The 16734-nt window shown below is 36.1% G+C and overlaps 1 protein-coding gene across 1 annotated transcript in view; it reads right to left on the bottom strand.

Annotated features, from left to right (window-relative positions):
• LOC114644615 (hemicentin-2-like) overlaps window positions 1–16734 on the bottom strand; it is a 405336-nt gene that overhangs the window by 275204 nt on the left and 113398 nt on the right. Inside the window, exon 5 of the mRNA XM_051920620.1 lies at window positions 11966–12277. Within this exon, the coding sequence (XP_051776580.1) occupies window positions 11966–12277 (312 nt within the window). The remainder of the gene's footprint in view (window positions 1–11965; window positions 12278–16734) is intronic.

Consider the following 16734-nt stretch of genomic DNA (forward strand, 5'->3'; position numbering starts at 1 on the left):
TGGTGGCATGGATCGTGGACTATCTTACAAACAGACCTCAGTATGTGCGTCTCGGGAATTGCAGATCTGACATTGTGGTCAGCAACACAGGAGCGCCACAGGGGACTGTACTTTCTCCGGTCCTATTCAGCCTATATATATCGGACTTCCAATATAACTCGAAGTCCTGCCACGTGCAAAAGTTTGCTGACGACACTGCTATCGTGGGCTGCATCAGGAGTGGGCAGGAGGAGGAGTATAGAAACCTCATCAAGGACTTTGTTAAATGGTGCGACTTAAACCACCTACAACTGAACACCAGCAAAACCAAGGAACTGGTGGTGGATTTTAGGAGACCCAGGCCTCTCATGGACCCCGTGATCATCAGAGGTGACTGTGTGCAGAGGGTGCAGACCTATAAATACCTGGGAGTGCAGATGGACGATAAATTGGACTGGACTGCCAATACTGATTCTCTGTGCAAGAAAGGACAGAGCCGCCTGTACTTCCTTAGAAGACTGGCATCCTTCAACATCTGCAGTAAGATGCTGCAGATGTTCTATCAGATGGTTGTGGCGAGTGCCCTCTTCTACGCAGTGGTGTGCTGGGGAGGCAGCATTAAGAAGAAGGATGCCTCACGCCTGGACAAACTGGTGAGGAAGGCAGGCTCTATTGTTGGCATAGAGCTGGACGGTTTGACATCCGTAGCAGAGCAACGGGCGCTCAGCAGGCTCCTATCAATTATGGAGAATCCACTACATCCATTAAACAGTGTCATCTCCAGACAGAGGAGCAGTTTCAGCGACAGACTGCTGTCACTGTCCTGCTCCACTGACAGACTGAGAAGATCATTCCTCCCCCAAACTATGCGACTCTTCAATTCCACCAGAGGGGGGTAAACGTTGAACATTATTCAAGTTATTGTCTGTTTTTTACCTGCATTTTTTATTACTCTTTAATTTAATATTTTTTTGCTGCTGGAGTATGTGAATTTCCCCCTGGGATTAATAAAGTATCTATCTATCTATCTATCTATCTATCTATATGTCGCGTGTTCTCGGGTAGGTGCACCAAAAAATGTATACATTTAAGCATGTAATGGGCAAACAAAAAATGAGGTATACCCGAAGGCACTGCAGTAGTACTTAATGTAACTTTACTTCTTAAATGTTAATGTTTTACTGTTTAATAATTTATACGCTTCTTATATGTTGTTCAAATTCTTTTATCAAAATACCAGTGACAGCGCAATGCACGATAACGTGGAGTGAATACACCATACGCATCCGCCCACGGCCGCTCTGGTGTGCGCAGATAGGAGTTGATTCTACAATAAAATAAAATAAACATAAAAACCCAGGATTGTTTCCTGCCTTGTGCCCTGTGTTGGCTGGGATTGGCTCCAGCAGACCCCCGTGACCCTGTGTTCGGATTCAGCGGGTTGGAAAATGGATGGATGGATGGATAAAAAGAGTAATACAATCATCACCCATAAAGCGGATAGTAGACGTGACGTTCTATATGTGTACCAGATTTCAAGTCAATAGGTGAAATGGTTTGCGAGCTACAGGTGATTTAAAATCCTGGACAAACAAACCAATAGCCACGGTAGCAAATTACAGAAGAAGATTTTACTGTTTAATAATTTATATTTATATGAAATGTGCTTCTTATATATTACTTCATATTCTCATATGATAATGATGTTAATGTTGTTTATATTGATTTCTATGTTATTGAAACTGCATGTATGTGTGTATATGTATGTATATATATATATATATATATATATATATATATATATATATAATATATGTGTATGTGTGTATATATATATATATATATATATATATATATAATATACTAGCAAAATGCCCACGCTTCACAGCGGATAAGTAGTGTGTTAAAGAGGTTATGAAAAAGTAAAGGAAACATTTTAAAAATAACGTAACATGATTGTCAATGTAATTGTGTTGTCATTGTTATGAGTGTTGCTGTCATATATATATATACATACATATACACATATATGTATGTATATATATATATGACAGCAACACTCATAACAATGACAACACAATTACATTGACAATCATGTTACGTTATTTTTAAAATGTTTCCTTTACTTTTTCATAACCTCTTTAACACACTACTTCTCCGCTGCGAAGCGCGGGTATTTTGCTAGTATATATATATATATATATATATATATATATATATATATATATATATATATATATATATACAGTATATATAAATAAAAGGCTAAGGTCTGTCCCTCTGTTACGTTATTACTCACAAAATACTGGCGCTCGAACCTTGATCTAGGTCTTAAAGATTTTATAAACTAATACATTTTTGGAAATTGTAAAAATGTGAGATAGTGCTGTAGGATTTGAGAATGATCTCTGTTTCATAGCCCATCTGGGTTACCAGAACTATAAAGAGACCTGTACTTAAGGTTAATAAATTACTGGAAGTCTACATTAAATAATTTTCTCTTTCCCATGTGGTGGTTTGGATGTGGTCATAGTCTGCTTTTCAACAAAAAAAACCTAAACACTCTCAGTGCACTAAACCAAATAATACAATTTTTTCATAACATACTGCGATAGCCTAGTGCCCTGTCCAGGATTTGTCCTTGCCTTGAAGAATATGAGGGATAGAAAATGATTTTCATAACATAAGGATAATAGAAGATGGATGTATGCAAGAATGTCTAGGTGTTTATGTATATACATATGTAAACAACAAAGAAAACAAAACAAAAATGTATGCTAGCTTAGTTTGAAACTTTTTCTCTCCTATCAAAAAAGGCACATAACTTAGGAATTATATTCCTGATCTTAGTTGGAAGGCACATATCTTATGAATGCTGATCTTTCAATCAATGTGGTCAGAATGGATATGTTCTTTAGACATTTATTAAGATTTCAGCAAGTGCTCCATGGAGGTGATGTTGATTTGCTCACAGCTAGTCTGCACTGATTTACTAAACACGCACACAGCTCCTGATGGGAAATGATTAGAATAAAGACAAGTTCAAAATTATTCAAAATGTGATTATATGAAACAGAAAAGAAGTCTATGTTTATGGATGTTATCTGTCCAGACAATAAAGATTTGAAAAACACTTTGCCAGTAGGGTTTACTGAGGCTTAGAAGTTTTCTTCCAAGTGAATCCTGGAAGACCTTGCTTTTACCTGTAATAAGGAAGTCTTTATTCTCCTTTTCTATATCTGTTTACTGTTGTAATTCTTACTTTCCACAAAAATGTCAGTTTTCCTTTCTTACTACCACTGTATTTAACACTTTCATTCCTGCCTAAACTACCCTTTCTTACTGCCAAAGCATGTTTCCTATTAGTTCTCTCCTATCATTATTCCAAATGCAAGCATCATTAGATTTGTTGCTTTAGACTGAAATGAAATCCGATAATTAGACTCATTAACATTTAAACAAAAAAAAAAATGGTTGCACACAAACAATAAAACAAATTAATCCCATGGCCATTAATTAATATTGTGTTATTAAAACAGATGCAATAATTCTGTAAGTTACATACTAGAGCAAATAGTACATAATGTTAGCGGATATATATTTTCTATTAAATAATATCCAGTATATTGGAGTATTTTAATGCATTCTTGTTAATCATGCTGCTGGTGAATAGTGACATGTTGTTTGGACATACAAGTCAGAATTTCACTGTAGTCTATATATGTGACAATAGTATTACTATTACTACAACAAAATACTTCAAATTAAAAATGAAACTATCAAGATTAAGCGAGCTTAGAAAATGATATGGTATATCAAGCTTAACTGAATTACTCCTCTTATACTAAAATATACAGTTAGACTAGTAAAAACAAATAAAAATAATTTAAATTGTGAGCTAGGATGCTGAAATAAATGTTGGTAAAACTCACATTGCATATGAAGACTAAAGGGTTTGCTGGTGCTGTTACTGACATTGTTGTACACGTAGCAGTAGAAGGGCCCATCATCTGATCTCACCACGCCTGATATCATCAGGGTTTTCCTATCAACACTTAGGAGAATCCTTTCAGTATCCAACACCTCTGAGCTGCCATTGAACCACTGGTAAGAGACATCTGACCCAAAAGCCATGCAGGTCAAAGTCACTGTGTCATTGAACTGAATCTTGGGTATAGAAACTGGATCTGTAGAGGAAAGATACAATAAATGGTAAACAGTGATATTATAAAACAAAAATATGATCATTCATTTACAAGCAATTCAATAGTTACAGGAAGGTTTAGAAATTAAGATGTCATTAAAGAATCAGTACTATTGTCAGAAACATATATACACAAATTAAATAAAAATTAAGTAAATCAGTAAGTGTAATAAGTTTTGTGCAACAAAATGTTTAAGTGCCTAACCGATTAGGCCCACAATTAGCTAGCACTCAGTGAAGAACTTGGAGTTTAACAGGTACAGTGCCAACATTAGGTTATTGTTCCTTTTTTTGGCTAAAATACATTTTTTCCTTACTCTTCCTACTCATTTTTGGTGTTTTTAACTTCGGAGAAACATTTGGAACTATTTTTTAAATTGTATATTTTGATTTGGCTGTTTTAAATATCCACAAGAACAATTTTGTTTTTCCACTGTCGTCACTATTTTGTTCACTTTTGCCAAAAGTTGGTGATTTATTGCCAGAGAAAATGTCCTGAAAATTGCTTTATATGTCAGCACCACACCCACTTTTAAGTCGGACAAGATTGTGGATAAAACACTAAACAACATGTAAACACACATATACACATACAAATATATGGATTGCTTAAAAGTACTCTCAGGTATGCTGAGAACATAGCAGAGTAGAAGGGCCTGCCCAAGAAAACAGGCTAGCAGTGCCAGACACAAAGAAATTTCACTTATTTCAAAAAGAAATATTTTCTCTAGATAAGAAATTATATTCAAAATATCACTGGAAATTTGGAAAATATTTGATTATGATGACTAAGTTGAGTTTGCTATAAATGTTTTAACAATACTTTAAATTGTTCAAATGAGTTTTCTACTCATTTAAATTTTGCACAACATCTTTATCTGCTGGGAGAGGGGGGCAGTGTCATTAAAACAAATATTTAATTCTTTACATGTTGCAAATCAGCAGTAACCTCATGTTATTGCCAAAACTTCAACAAGAAATTTGAGCAGGGAGGCCACACATTAGGAGAGCATACATCCTCATTTTAAGCAGTGAACTTTCATGCAAAGGGTACAAATAATAATCTGAGACAATTTTGAATACCTGAATGAAGTGTCCCTAAGTTAATTTTAATAGTTTGCTAAACAATTAATTTTAAGTACAAAAGTTGAATCACACAGAAATTATGCTACATAGTGAAACCTCTGGCCACAGGAAGATCACAGTTAAGGTGATCTTTACCTTAAATTACTAAAACTGTGAACCTTTGTCTAGTTCCTCTTTTGCACTTCATTGTTTCCAACAGTGTAGTTATTTTTGGTTTATTTATTTTATTGGTTTATTCATTAGCCTATGTTGATTCTTCCACATATTCCAGTTTTTTCTGTTTCTGCATAACATTGAGATTCCACAAAACACATGTAAGATCTATTCCATGGCCTCCATTCATATCACTGCAGGTTAGCACAGTGCATTTTAAAAAATGTGACATTTTTCAGAAACTCCGAGAATGTTTTTTTCTAACTCTGCATCTTTAAGGAAGTAGGGTTAAACGTGTTACTTTACCTTTGCTTGTCAGGATGTATAGAAAGTGTTACAAAGCACACTCCATAAGTCAGCAAAGTTAAAGGCAGATTTTATCTAGTCAAACAAGAATGAAACACACAAGCTTTTTGCTACAGATTTATTTTTCAAAAAGCCCTAATTTGGTTTCATTAAAAATTTAGATATTAAGTTATTTCATACAAGGCGAACTAAAAATTACATTGATCATATAAAAGTACCTTGAACAATTTAGAACAGTCTTGTTCCTTGATGTTGAAAGGAACACATTCTACAGCATTGTGGCCAGGCATCTGAATATTTCCTAAACATTTCATACATCGGCAGCTCAGTCCAGGGGCCTCATGTATAAACGGTGCATGCATACAAAAAGGTTGTGTACACCCGTTTCCACGCACACATCACAATGTATAAAAACTAAACTAGGAGTAAAGCCACACACATTTTCATGCCAAGTCAATCCCTTGCGTACGCAAGTTCTCCGCTTGTTTTTGCAAACTAGCAGCACCCAGCGTCAAAGCAGTGTCACTGTTCCTGTGTGGTTTCCCTTTAATTTTTAGATTCACATCCCTGACGCAGCTTTATCAAATACACTGAAATTAATCACATATTGTTTATTAGTTTAAGGCATCTGAATGTAATCAACCCATAACCACAGAATGGCCAAACTATTACAAATACTATAACTGCTTTAGCATTGTCACTGTCAGTGCACCACTCAGAGTATTTTAACCCACTGTATCTGAGCATGGAATCACAGCTCTACAGCAGCTAATCGGAAAGCGCTACCGCAGATTGTGTCAAGTGCGGGGATAGAGTTTCTACCACATGCTGCCTCAGTCATGCACACAGTCTATTTGAATCTCCTCCATTCAGCAAACACTTCAGAGCCTTACAGATCCATATGGACCTCGCGGTTCAGAAACAGTTTCATCCCAAGAGCTATAAATGCACTCAATCAGTCCATCAAGTGCTCCCAGTAGAACTGTTTGTACTTATAAGTACAATTGCCTCATTGTAAACTTGCATTACAGTTGTAATATTACACAACCTGAGCCACTTACGCTTTCATATTGTATATTTTTCACTGTTTTTTATCCTATGATTATTATTATTAATGTTGTTATTTTACCATTTTATACAAAAAAGCTTATGGAGGATTTGCATATTGAATCTCATTGTATAATACAATAACAATAAAGGAATTAAATTCATTTGAGAGCGCGTATTTACAGATGATGACGATTGGCTTCTAAGTCAATTTAGATTTCCAGGCGCTATGGTTCGTGGAGCTCTTGATATCATTTTAAAGATGAAATGCATTACATTATATATATTACATTATACAGATACATTTTAAACTTAATTTAAATAATGTATATTATTAATGACTAAATATGTGAGGACGCAGTGGTGCAGTGTCAGCGATGAACTGGTGCCCCATTCAGGGATTGTTCCTGCCTTGTGCTGTATGCTTGCTGGGGCTGGCGACCCTGGATGGATAGATGAATGGAATAATTAAACATGTACTACGAAGATATTTCAATGTTCCTTAAAAGTTTTGAAGAATCAGCGTTCTAAGCTTACAGATGGCTTGATATTTATTAAAGAGCTGATTGTTTGGCAAATGGTTATTTGGAGAAAGAAAAGGAAGGACAGGAATCGGGGGTTAGTACGTTTGAAAGAGACAGTATTGCTGCAATAAATTATTTTATTGAGGTTCGTGCATGGGGCAGCAAGCATCTTCAGGATCAATCTCTGAAAGGGGCGTCAGCTCAATTGCTACCACTGCACCAACGTGCCTCAATGTTTTATACTGTACATGCTGTAATTTCTATCATCATGAAAATGATATCAAGTATACATCTTAACATTTAAATTGTTCAGAGCGCTGTAACATCATGAATGTAATGTATTCTGTATTCTGTCGGAGTAAGAGAAAGCCCGTTTAAGAAGCACGTACTGATTCACATACATAAGATTACATAGAATATGAAGTATTTAACGTGCTACTTTAGTTATGATGGCATTTGAGAAACTATTAAATTAAACGATTTTACATAGATAGATAAGATGAAGTTTATAATGTTCTACTTTAATTACAAAATAAACTACCTTTTTTTCACACTGTGTCCAAATTTTTTTTCTTTTCTCTGTACCCTTATACGTTTCCATATGACACTCGGTGGGCTACGACTTGCCTTTTCACAATGTCTTTGATAACTGACCACTTCTTATTTATTTCGGGCACTGTGCAAATTTTCTGAACTTGAACTTTCAAGTTTCTCCGCAACTCTGTCACTCGATCAACTTCCTTTTGTTGTTTATAACACTGCTTAAATCAACAAATAGTAAGTTTTTCCTTGCCTGTACTTGTTAATCGCTGAAATTCTTCTTTTTCCCTGTGCTTTTGCCATTGTCTTTTCACAGAACGCAAAACATAAGGGGCTATTTATATTGATTTGCATATTCAAAAAGGCGTAATTTTGGGAGGAGCTGGGGTGGAGCGACAGGCATGTTCACAAGCATTACTTTTCACACTGACCGGGATTTATGGAGCGGACCCAAACTCCAGGGGCCTCATGTATAATGGCGTGTGTAGAATTCACACTAAAACACAGCGTACGGAGAAAAGTGCAAATGTGCATACACAAAAAAAAATTCAGATGCACAAAACCGTGCATAAGCAACTTCCATGCATTTTAGCTCCATAAATCATGGTCAACGTGAAACGTAATGCACGTGCCTGCACCTCCCGCCCCACCCCGACTCCTCCCATAATTTTGCATATTTTAATATACAAATCAATATAAATATCATCTTCTGTTCAGTGTTTGCTTAAAAGACAATGGCAAAAGTACGTGAAAAAAAGAATTTCAGTGAATGCAAAGTGGAGGTAAGGAAAAACATACTGTTTGTTGGCTTAAGCAAAGTATAAGCAAAAAAAGGAAGTTGATTGAGTGATATAGAGTGTTACCATGAAAAGGTGAGTTGTACCCCATTGTTGGAGTGTCATACTGAAGCATATTAAGGTACAGAGAAAAGAAAAAAAATAGGGACACAGTGGAAAAAAAAGGTTGAAATGTCAACTTTAATCTCATAATTTATTCTGTCATTAAAGTAAACATTATAAACTTCATCTTAAAATCAATGTTTAACTTACTAGAGTTTCTCAGATTCCATTGTAACTAAAGTAGCTTGTTAAACGCTTCATATTCTGTGTGTTCTATGTGTGAAAATCACTATGTGCTTCTTAAACAGACTTTCTCTTTCATAGACAGGAGCATGCAGGCATCAGTCTCCAAACAGAATACATTACATTCATGATATTACAGCTCTCTGCACTTTTTAGAATACTAAGATATACACTTGATATCATTTTCATGGTGAAATGCATGCATTAAAGCATGTATTAAACATGGGAGCACGGTGGCGCAGTGGTAGCAATGAGCTGGGCCCCATCCAGGGATTGTTTCTGTGTCCTGCAAGATGCTTGCTGGGATGTGTGTGACCCTCGATGAAATAATTTATTGGAGCAGTACTGTGTCTGTCAAATGTACAAACCCAAAATTCTTGTCCTTCTTTTTCTTTCAACACATAACCAATTGCTACTCAATAAGCTCTTTAGTAAATGTCAAACCAGCTGCAACCTTAGAAAACAGATTCTTTAAAACCTTTAAGGAAAATTGAAAAATCTTTGTAATATATATTTGATTATTCCATCCATCTATCCATCCATGGTCTTGTCAGTCCCATCAGGCATACAGCACGAGGCAGGACCAATCCCTGGACGGGGTGCCAGCTCATCATTACCGCAACTGTGCTTAACATTTTTTATTATTAACAATATACACTATTTAAATGAAGTTAAAATCTGTATAATGCAATATACATACTGTAATGCATTTCATGTTAAAAATGATATCATATATACATCCAAGTATTATAACAGCACAGAGCTCAAAGAGGATAGCTCTTGGAAATGTACATTGACCTAGAAGCTAGTTGTCATCATCTGTAAATACGCGCTTTCTTCTACTGAATTGAATTGAATTATTTTATTGTTATTGTAGGGTACAATGAGGTTCAATATGTATATCATCCATAATCTTATTCTCCAATAAAATGATAAACTAACAATAATAATATGAAAAATATACAATTTGAAAGCATAAGTAAAATATACATGTACATATAGTGCAGATAGTGCAAATGGTTCATAAAGTGTCTCAGGTTGTGCAATATTACAGTTGTAGTGCAAGTTTACATTGAGGTAATTGTAATTCTAAGTACAAACAGTTTTACCAGGAGAACTTGATGGACTGATTTAGTGCGTTTGTAGCTCTTGCAATGAAACTGTTTCTGAACCTTGATGTCCCTACAGTAAAAGGTTCTGAAGCGTTTACCAGATGGCAGAAATTCAAACAGAGTGTGTGCATGGCTGACTGGAATCCATGCAGATGCTGGTGGCTTTCCTGTGGCAGACTTTGTTTTTAACATCCTCCAGATAATCCTCTGTGCTCTCGACACAACCCGCTGTACAACTTTCCAATCAGCTGCTGTATAGCTGTGATACCACACTCATATACGGTGGATTAAAATACTCTTAAGTGGTGCACTGAGAGTAACAACTCTAAAGCAGCTATGGTATTTGGAATAGCTTGGCCATTCTGTGCAACATTATTTTCTTATAGGTTGATTACAATGAGGTGCCTCAAATTTATAAACAGTATCTGGTTAATTTCAATGTATTTGGTAAAACCCAAGTCATGGATGTGAATCTGAAAAAGAAAGGGAGACCACATAGGAACAGTGACACTGCTGTGGCACTGGATACCGCCAGTTTGCAAAACCAAGAAGGAAAGTGTGTACGCAAGGGGGCGTGCTGGCGTGAGAATATGTATGGCTTTAATCCAAGTTTAGTTTTTATACATCACGATATGAGCATGGAAACGAACGTTCGCAACATTTTTGTGTGTGTGCACTATTTATACATAAGGCCCCAGGTCTCTGTTGCTTTGAAGAATGAAAGCAAGGATCTGAGAGGAGTTTGATTCCAAAAGTCATGGATAAACCTGTGAAAAGTCTTGGGAAAACATTTGACCTGAAAGTATGCTGGAGTAGATTTTAAGCTGTTGCTTGAAGGGCCAAGTAGAATATTTCTGTGTTGGCACCATAAACAGGTGCTGAGAGCCATTGCAGACACCATCTGTAACGGCATTGCTCATAGCAACTAACCATCCACGTTGTTTAACTACACGGTCAATTAGATTCATCCAGGCGGCAGAAAGGCCACAATCCCTGAAGAACGTTCAGTAGTCATCGCAACAATTACAAAATGGCCTAACATTCACTTGGGGAAGCTGCTGGGATTTCTATACAGCACTTCATGAACTGCAAATCAGCTGGGTCTTTTTATAAGGTCTGAAACAGTAACAGGTTATTTTGGTTATATTGGCTGTCCCACTGGAATACCACATGAATGAGGTCAGCAAAAATAAAAGAGTAAAGTATAAAAGTTTAGACTCCAATTGCTGTAGTGGGTCTGGAGTGTAAGCTACACAGACACTTAAGTGGCTGCAGAGGATTTGCAGGAAGGTCCACGCACAAGGAACTCTGTCTGTTTAGTATTACAGAAGTTCTTATAGGATGGCTGTCAAAGGTTATCACAGAGTTAGCACAAGAAGACATCTAGATGGCAGTGGATCAAGAGAAATGACATGTGGGTAAACTCGGCAGTAATAAGCATAGGCTATGTATCAAGACAGGTAAGCAATAGAAGACTTGCATGGCAATCTTCATGTGAAGTTGTCATCACCTATGTCTTATGGGGTGCTGAAAAAATAAAACCATAAGAAAACTCTTGAAGGCTGTGAATTGAGAGTAGCATTTTTTTTTTCTGCTCTTGCTACTCAGACATAAGCCAAGGTTTACCATAAAGACCACAACACTTAATGATCCCATGTTCCATCAATGATAATGTATTCAAATGAATCATAAAATACATTTCAAACGCAAAGAGAACAAAAAGAAAGCCTTCTGTCTCTTTGTACATCTTAAAAAGGAGAACACTTGTATTGAGTGAACAGTTTTTTTTTGATAAACTCAAAGTGTAATTTTATATGGTACTTCAAGACAGAACATATTATGCTAGAAGGAATTCAAATTAGTATATTATTTAATCAAAAAAACAAAAGTCATTTGGTAGATATTATTTGACATTAACTTCACTTTACTCACCTAACACATTAAGTGTGACACTTCCACTCATAGCTGTTCCCTCAGTAGTTGTGATGTTCACGCAATACTGTCCCGAGTCACGTAGTGTCAGTCTGAAGAGTGACAGAGACCCCGTTGTTGTGTTCAGATGGGCTCTCCCCTCATATCCCTGTCCGTATGAAACTGTAGAACCTGACAAACTCACCACCGTATCAGTAGTATTTACAGTCCAAGTCACCGTCTGTAACATCATATTTGAAGGCTTAATGGAAACATCAAATGTCACATTGCCGCTGCTTTGTCCGAAAATGGGACTTTGAGTTATGGAGAAGTCTGTGGAAAGGGAGAAATAAGAAAAACTTAATAACTTTTCTACATTAATTTATCAGAGTGTTTGTGGACTGTGAGTGGAGCATCTTCAACTAATGATAAAATGTCCATCTTCTTACTTGAAAGGAGAGCCTTGAACAGCACAGCACAGATGGTGGCTTTCAGTCGCAGCTTTATTTTGCACTTGCCAGCTGGTAACTGCATCCATGGCAGCTTACCAGTGAAAGCAGAATGGGAGAGAGGGAAGTGGACAAACATAGAAGAGTCAACATCACATTTAAAAATGCAGACATATTTTTAAACCAGAGTTTTTTTAATATATAACAATTAGTTTTAGTGGAAGGGAGATGGAATATTTTGGCGTATTCCTTTCATTTGTTCATTTCAATTGGGCTCCAACGTGTCCAGTATTAATCTGTCAAATACATTTGTTATTATTACTATTTTCATAGATCTGTGATATTAATTGTGCTGTATAAAATAAAGACTGTATAGACAAGCTACACTTGGAACATAACTCATAAAAGAACATTTTCCCAGATGCTTAATACATAATCTTCTTTTAAAGGTATTTTTAAAATGTTTCTTTTCAAAGAAAAATATTATGTACAGTTTTATAATTAATTTAATAATTTTTGGAAGTGTGACAGCTTAGGGCATGATCACCTTATGTAAGAGTGCATGATGATTGACACAATGGTTTAGAAGAACTTTATATAAATATTGATATTTGACATGTCCTGCGGTGGGTTGGAGCCCTGCCCAGGATTGGTTCCTACCTTGTGCCCTGTGTTGGCTGGGATTGGCTCCAGAAGACCCCCGTGACCCTGTGTTAGGATATAGTGGTTTGGAAAATGGATGGATGTTAGACATACATGCTCTATTAGATTTACTAAAGAGCTACAGCAGTGCAAAGGGGGAAAAAATAAAAACAAGGCTAGACACACCCATTGTACCTTTAACCTTGTTTCTTTTATAGCGTGGGCACAATTTACTTTTTTCATGGTGTATTAGATTTTTATGCCCACCCCATTCAATTTAAAAGATTTCTTATTTAAATTTATTTTACAGGACATTCCATACTTCATTTAAGCAAATCAATAAACTCAGTATCAAGCAGGCTGCAGTCGTGTCATGTACCTAATGTGTACAATCCTTACTATGTACATAACCTTCAATGAGGCAAAGTATTATTAACAGATCTGACTGGCATAGCTTGATAGTTATTTACCAAAATTTATGCTTATTGAATAATTCATCCATTATAAAACAGTTCACCATTATGGGAGTTTTCATGGCAGCACTGAGCACAAGACAATATCTAAAAATAGACTGGCCACCCCTCCATCACAGGGGACAGTCAGGCACATACCCATTTATTGGTCATGCCAGGCCAGTTTGGAGCTGCCAAAAAACTTAATCTGAATGTGGGAGGGAAACAGGAATACCTTCAGACAACTACATGTGGATATAGGAAGAAACATGCAAACTCCACACAGACTGACTAGGCTGGGATTTAAATTCAGGACTCAGATGAGGTAGCGATGCTAAACAGTGTGCTACTGTGCCACCCTATCAGAAATTAGAAAACTTCTTTTTTTTTTTATTCGTTTTTGAGAGGACTAAGAAGAGATCAATTTAATGAAGGATTCACAATAAAAATTTTTTAACAAATATGGGAATTATTAAAAAATCCTATATAGTTTTCTTTATAATATTTCACATTTTACTTTCAGTTTCAATTGAATCTTCCTATACATTAGCATTTAAATATACACTCTTAACACCAGGAGCACACATAAAGCCTTCAGATAGTATAAAAAATACTGAATTATAGACTACAGTTCAGCATTTAGCACTGTTGTAGCTGCAAAGCTAACCATCACATACCTCAATTTAGGAATTAGCTCCACTCTTTGCAACTAGATTCTGTTTTTCCTAACAGCACGTATGAGCTGGCAGCATAATATTCTTCATGTTGTTCCTTAGCACTGGCACTCCTCGAGGTACTTTGCTAAATTCCCAACTATAGTCCTTATGTGAATGTCAGAAGGACCAGTATTTCAGTATCAAGTCAATACTAAAGATTTGAAAACCTACTAGCTTTTTCACTGTATTGGTAGTGCCAAGAAAGCCAGAACTGCACTTGTGAGTGACTGCAAGCAGACAAAATACTTTGAAAGGCACTACAGTACATATGAAAATTGTAAATAAAAGCTACATATAAAAATGCCCCACTTTGGTTATAATACAACACCCCATCTTCAGCTGTCGAAAAGAAAAAGAGTAGAAATCATATTTAGAAATGCTTTTGATTTTGAAGCAGAAGAATTTCAGCACAAGATTACCAAAAGCCAAACACACACATAGGCTCTTGTTATTAGTTATGAATTAGTTCAGAAACAGAGTTGAACATGCCTTGAGAGGGAAAGAACATTACTGATTGAATAAACTTTAATCGTTTATCTTATATTGCCATGTATTTGTAAGAGAAAATGAAATGAGATTAATATACTTTTACTACAATGTTCTACACAGTTCCGATAAATCAATGGAGACTTCACATTTTTATTGTAACAAGCACATCAGCCTACTCTCTAACTGACATATACAGTATATGATCACGATTTTGGGTACTAAGGGAGATCTTACAAACTTCCACAATTATGCAGATACTAACAACAGCTTTAGCAAGTAAAAGATCAAGCAATATTCAAATAAAGTGTTTTTTTTTTACTTGTCTGCACTATAGATAACGTAAGCATCCTCATTTGTTAATAGCAAAATAAAATGTATTTAGCATTTCAGTGCTTTAAAGGACAAGGCACATCTCTCTGTTAATATACCATGCACTGTGTTAACAGAAGTACATAATTGCAGAAACACACAGAAGGATAAGGAAGATGGAATTCTTCACTGTTAAATATGAATAGAAAAATTCTGGTATCATGACATCCCTAGTCCTTGTTTACCTTGTGTGGCCAGACATACTGTAGCTCAAACTCCATCATTAAATTTGCTGATGACACAACCATCATAGGCCTGACCACCAAAAATGATGAGACAACACACAGAGAAGAGTTTAACCTCAGCCAATGGCTCTATTTCCTCAGATGTCTGAGGAAAATTCAGATTTCTCTATCTGTTTTCACCAACTTCTAGAGGAACACTAGAGTCTGTCTTCACTGGTTGCATCACATCCTGGTACAACAGTTTTTGCACAGATGCTTTTCTGACTCCTTCTTTTCAACAAACAGTATCGGACCATTGACACTTGCACCAGTAGATTCAGAGACAATTTCTATCTACAGATCTTACTGGTTACTGAACAACCTATTATAGTAATAAATATTCTAACATAACAAATATATACACTGTACATATTCTGTAGGTTACTTCAATTCTGATAAAGAAAGAAATAACTTAAAAGACACAATGTTTTGGCTTAATTTTCTCCAGTTGGACACCACTGGCCAAATATTTTCTCTTGATTATTTCAGTCAGTGCTCTAACAAAATTTCCAGTAGACTTTCATGTCTCAACAAATACAGATCCAACCTTACAAAAGGTGAACTTCAAGCACTACAGACATTGTGGCACAAAGATTATATTGTCATCAAAACTGCAGACAAGGCGGGTGTGGTGGTAGTCTAGCAGAAGAACCTTTATATTGCAGAAGTTTCAAAACAACTACGTGTTACAGTCACTTATCTTCTCCTCAAACTGTATTTGACAGATGGTTACCAGTCGGAGATCAATTCCACTATTTCTCCTTTCATCAGCACAAAAGAAATGTCTCTCAATGGTAATTGCCTCATTGTTGAAAACCCACAGACATCTCAGTTATACCTTCTCCCCAAAATCCATAAACCAAACAATCCTGGACATCCTACTGTTTCTGCATGCAACTGTCCCACTTCTCATATTTCAGTTTTCCTCAACGGTCTCATGAGACCACCAGTTGAAGGTCATACTTAAAAGATATTAACCATGCTCTTCAGTTGCTTGACAGCTTTAGGTTTCACAGTCCTGACTGTTTTGTTTTTACCATGGACATCATCTCCCGGAACACAGTTATGAAAGTTTAATCAACCTCAGACAAGCATTCAGCAGACATCTTCAGACAGGCAGAACTGTTTCTTACCTTCAATACTTTTACTGTTTTTATAACAATTATTTTCACAGGTCCGTGGTGTTGTAATGGGTACTATAATTGGACCTAGCTAGGCCAACATCTTCATTGGCTGGGAAGAATAGTTTTTCTCTTCTTATTACCTAGGTTTTGTATCGGACATGTGCAAAAGATATATCAACAATTGGGTTGGTGCTGCATCTTGTTCCAGACTCCAACTACAGGAATTCATTAATGATTTTACTAGTATACATCCATTGCTTAGGTTTAAAGTGGATGTTTCTGCCACAGCTCTACCATATTTAGATATCAGTCTTTCTTTCAGTTT

Source organism: Erpetoichthys calabaricus, chromosome 17 (genome assembly GCF_900747795.2).
Source record: "Erpetoichthys calabaricus chromosome 17, fErpCal1.3, whole genome shotgun sequence".
Lineage (NCBI taxonomy): Eukaryota > Metazoa > Chordata > Cladistia > Polypteriformes > Polypteridae > Erpetoichthys > Erpetoichthys calabaricus.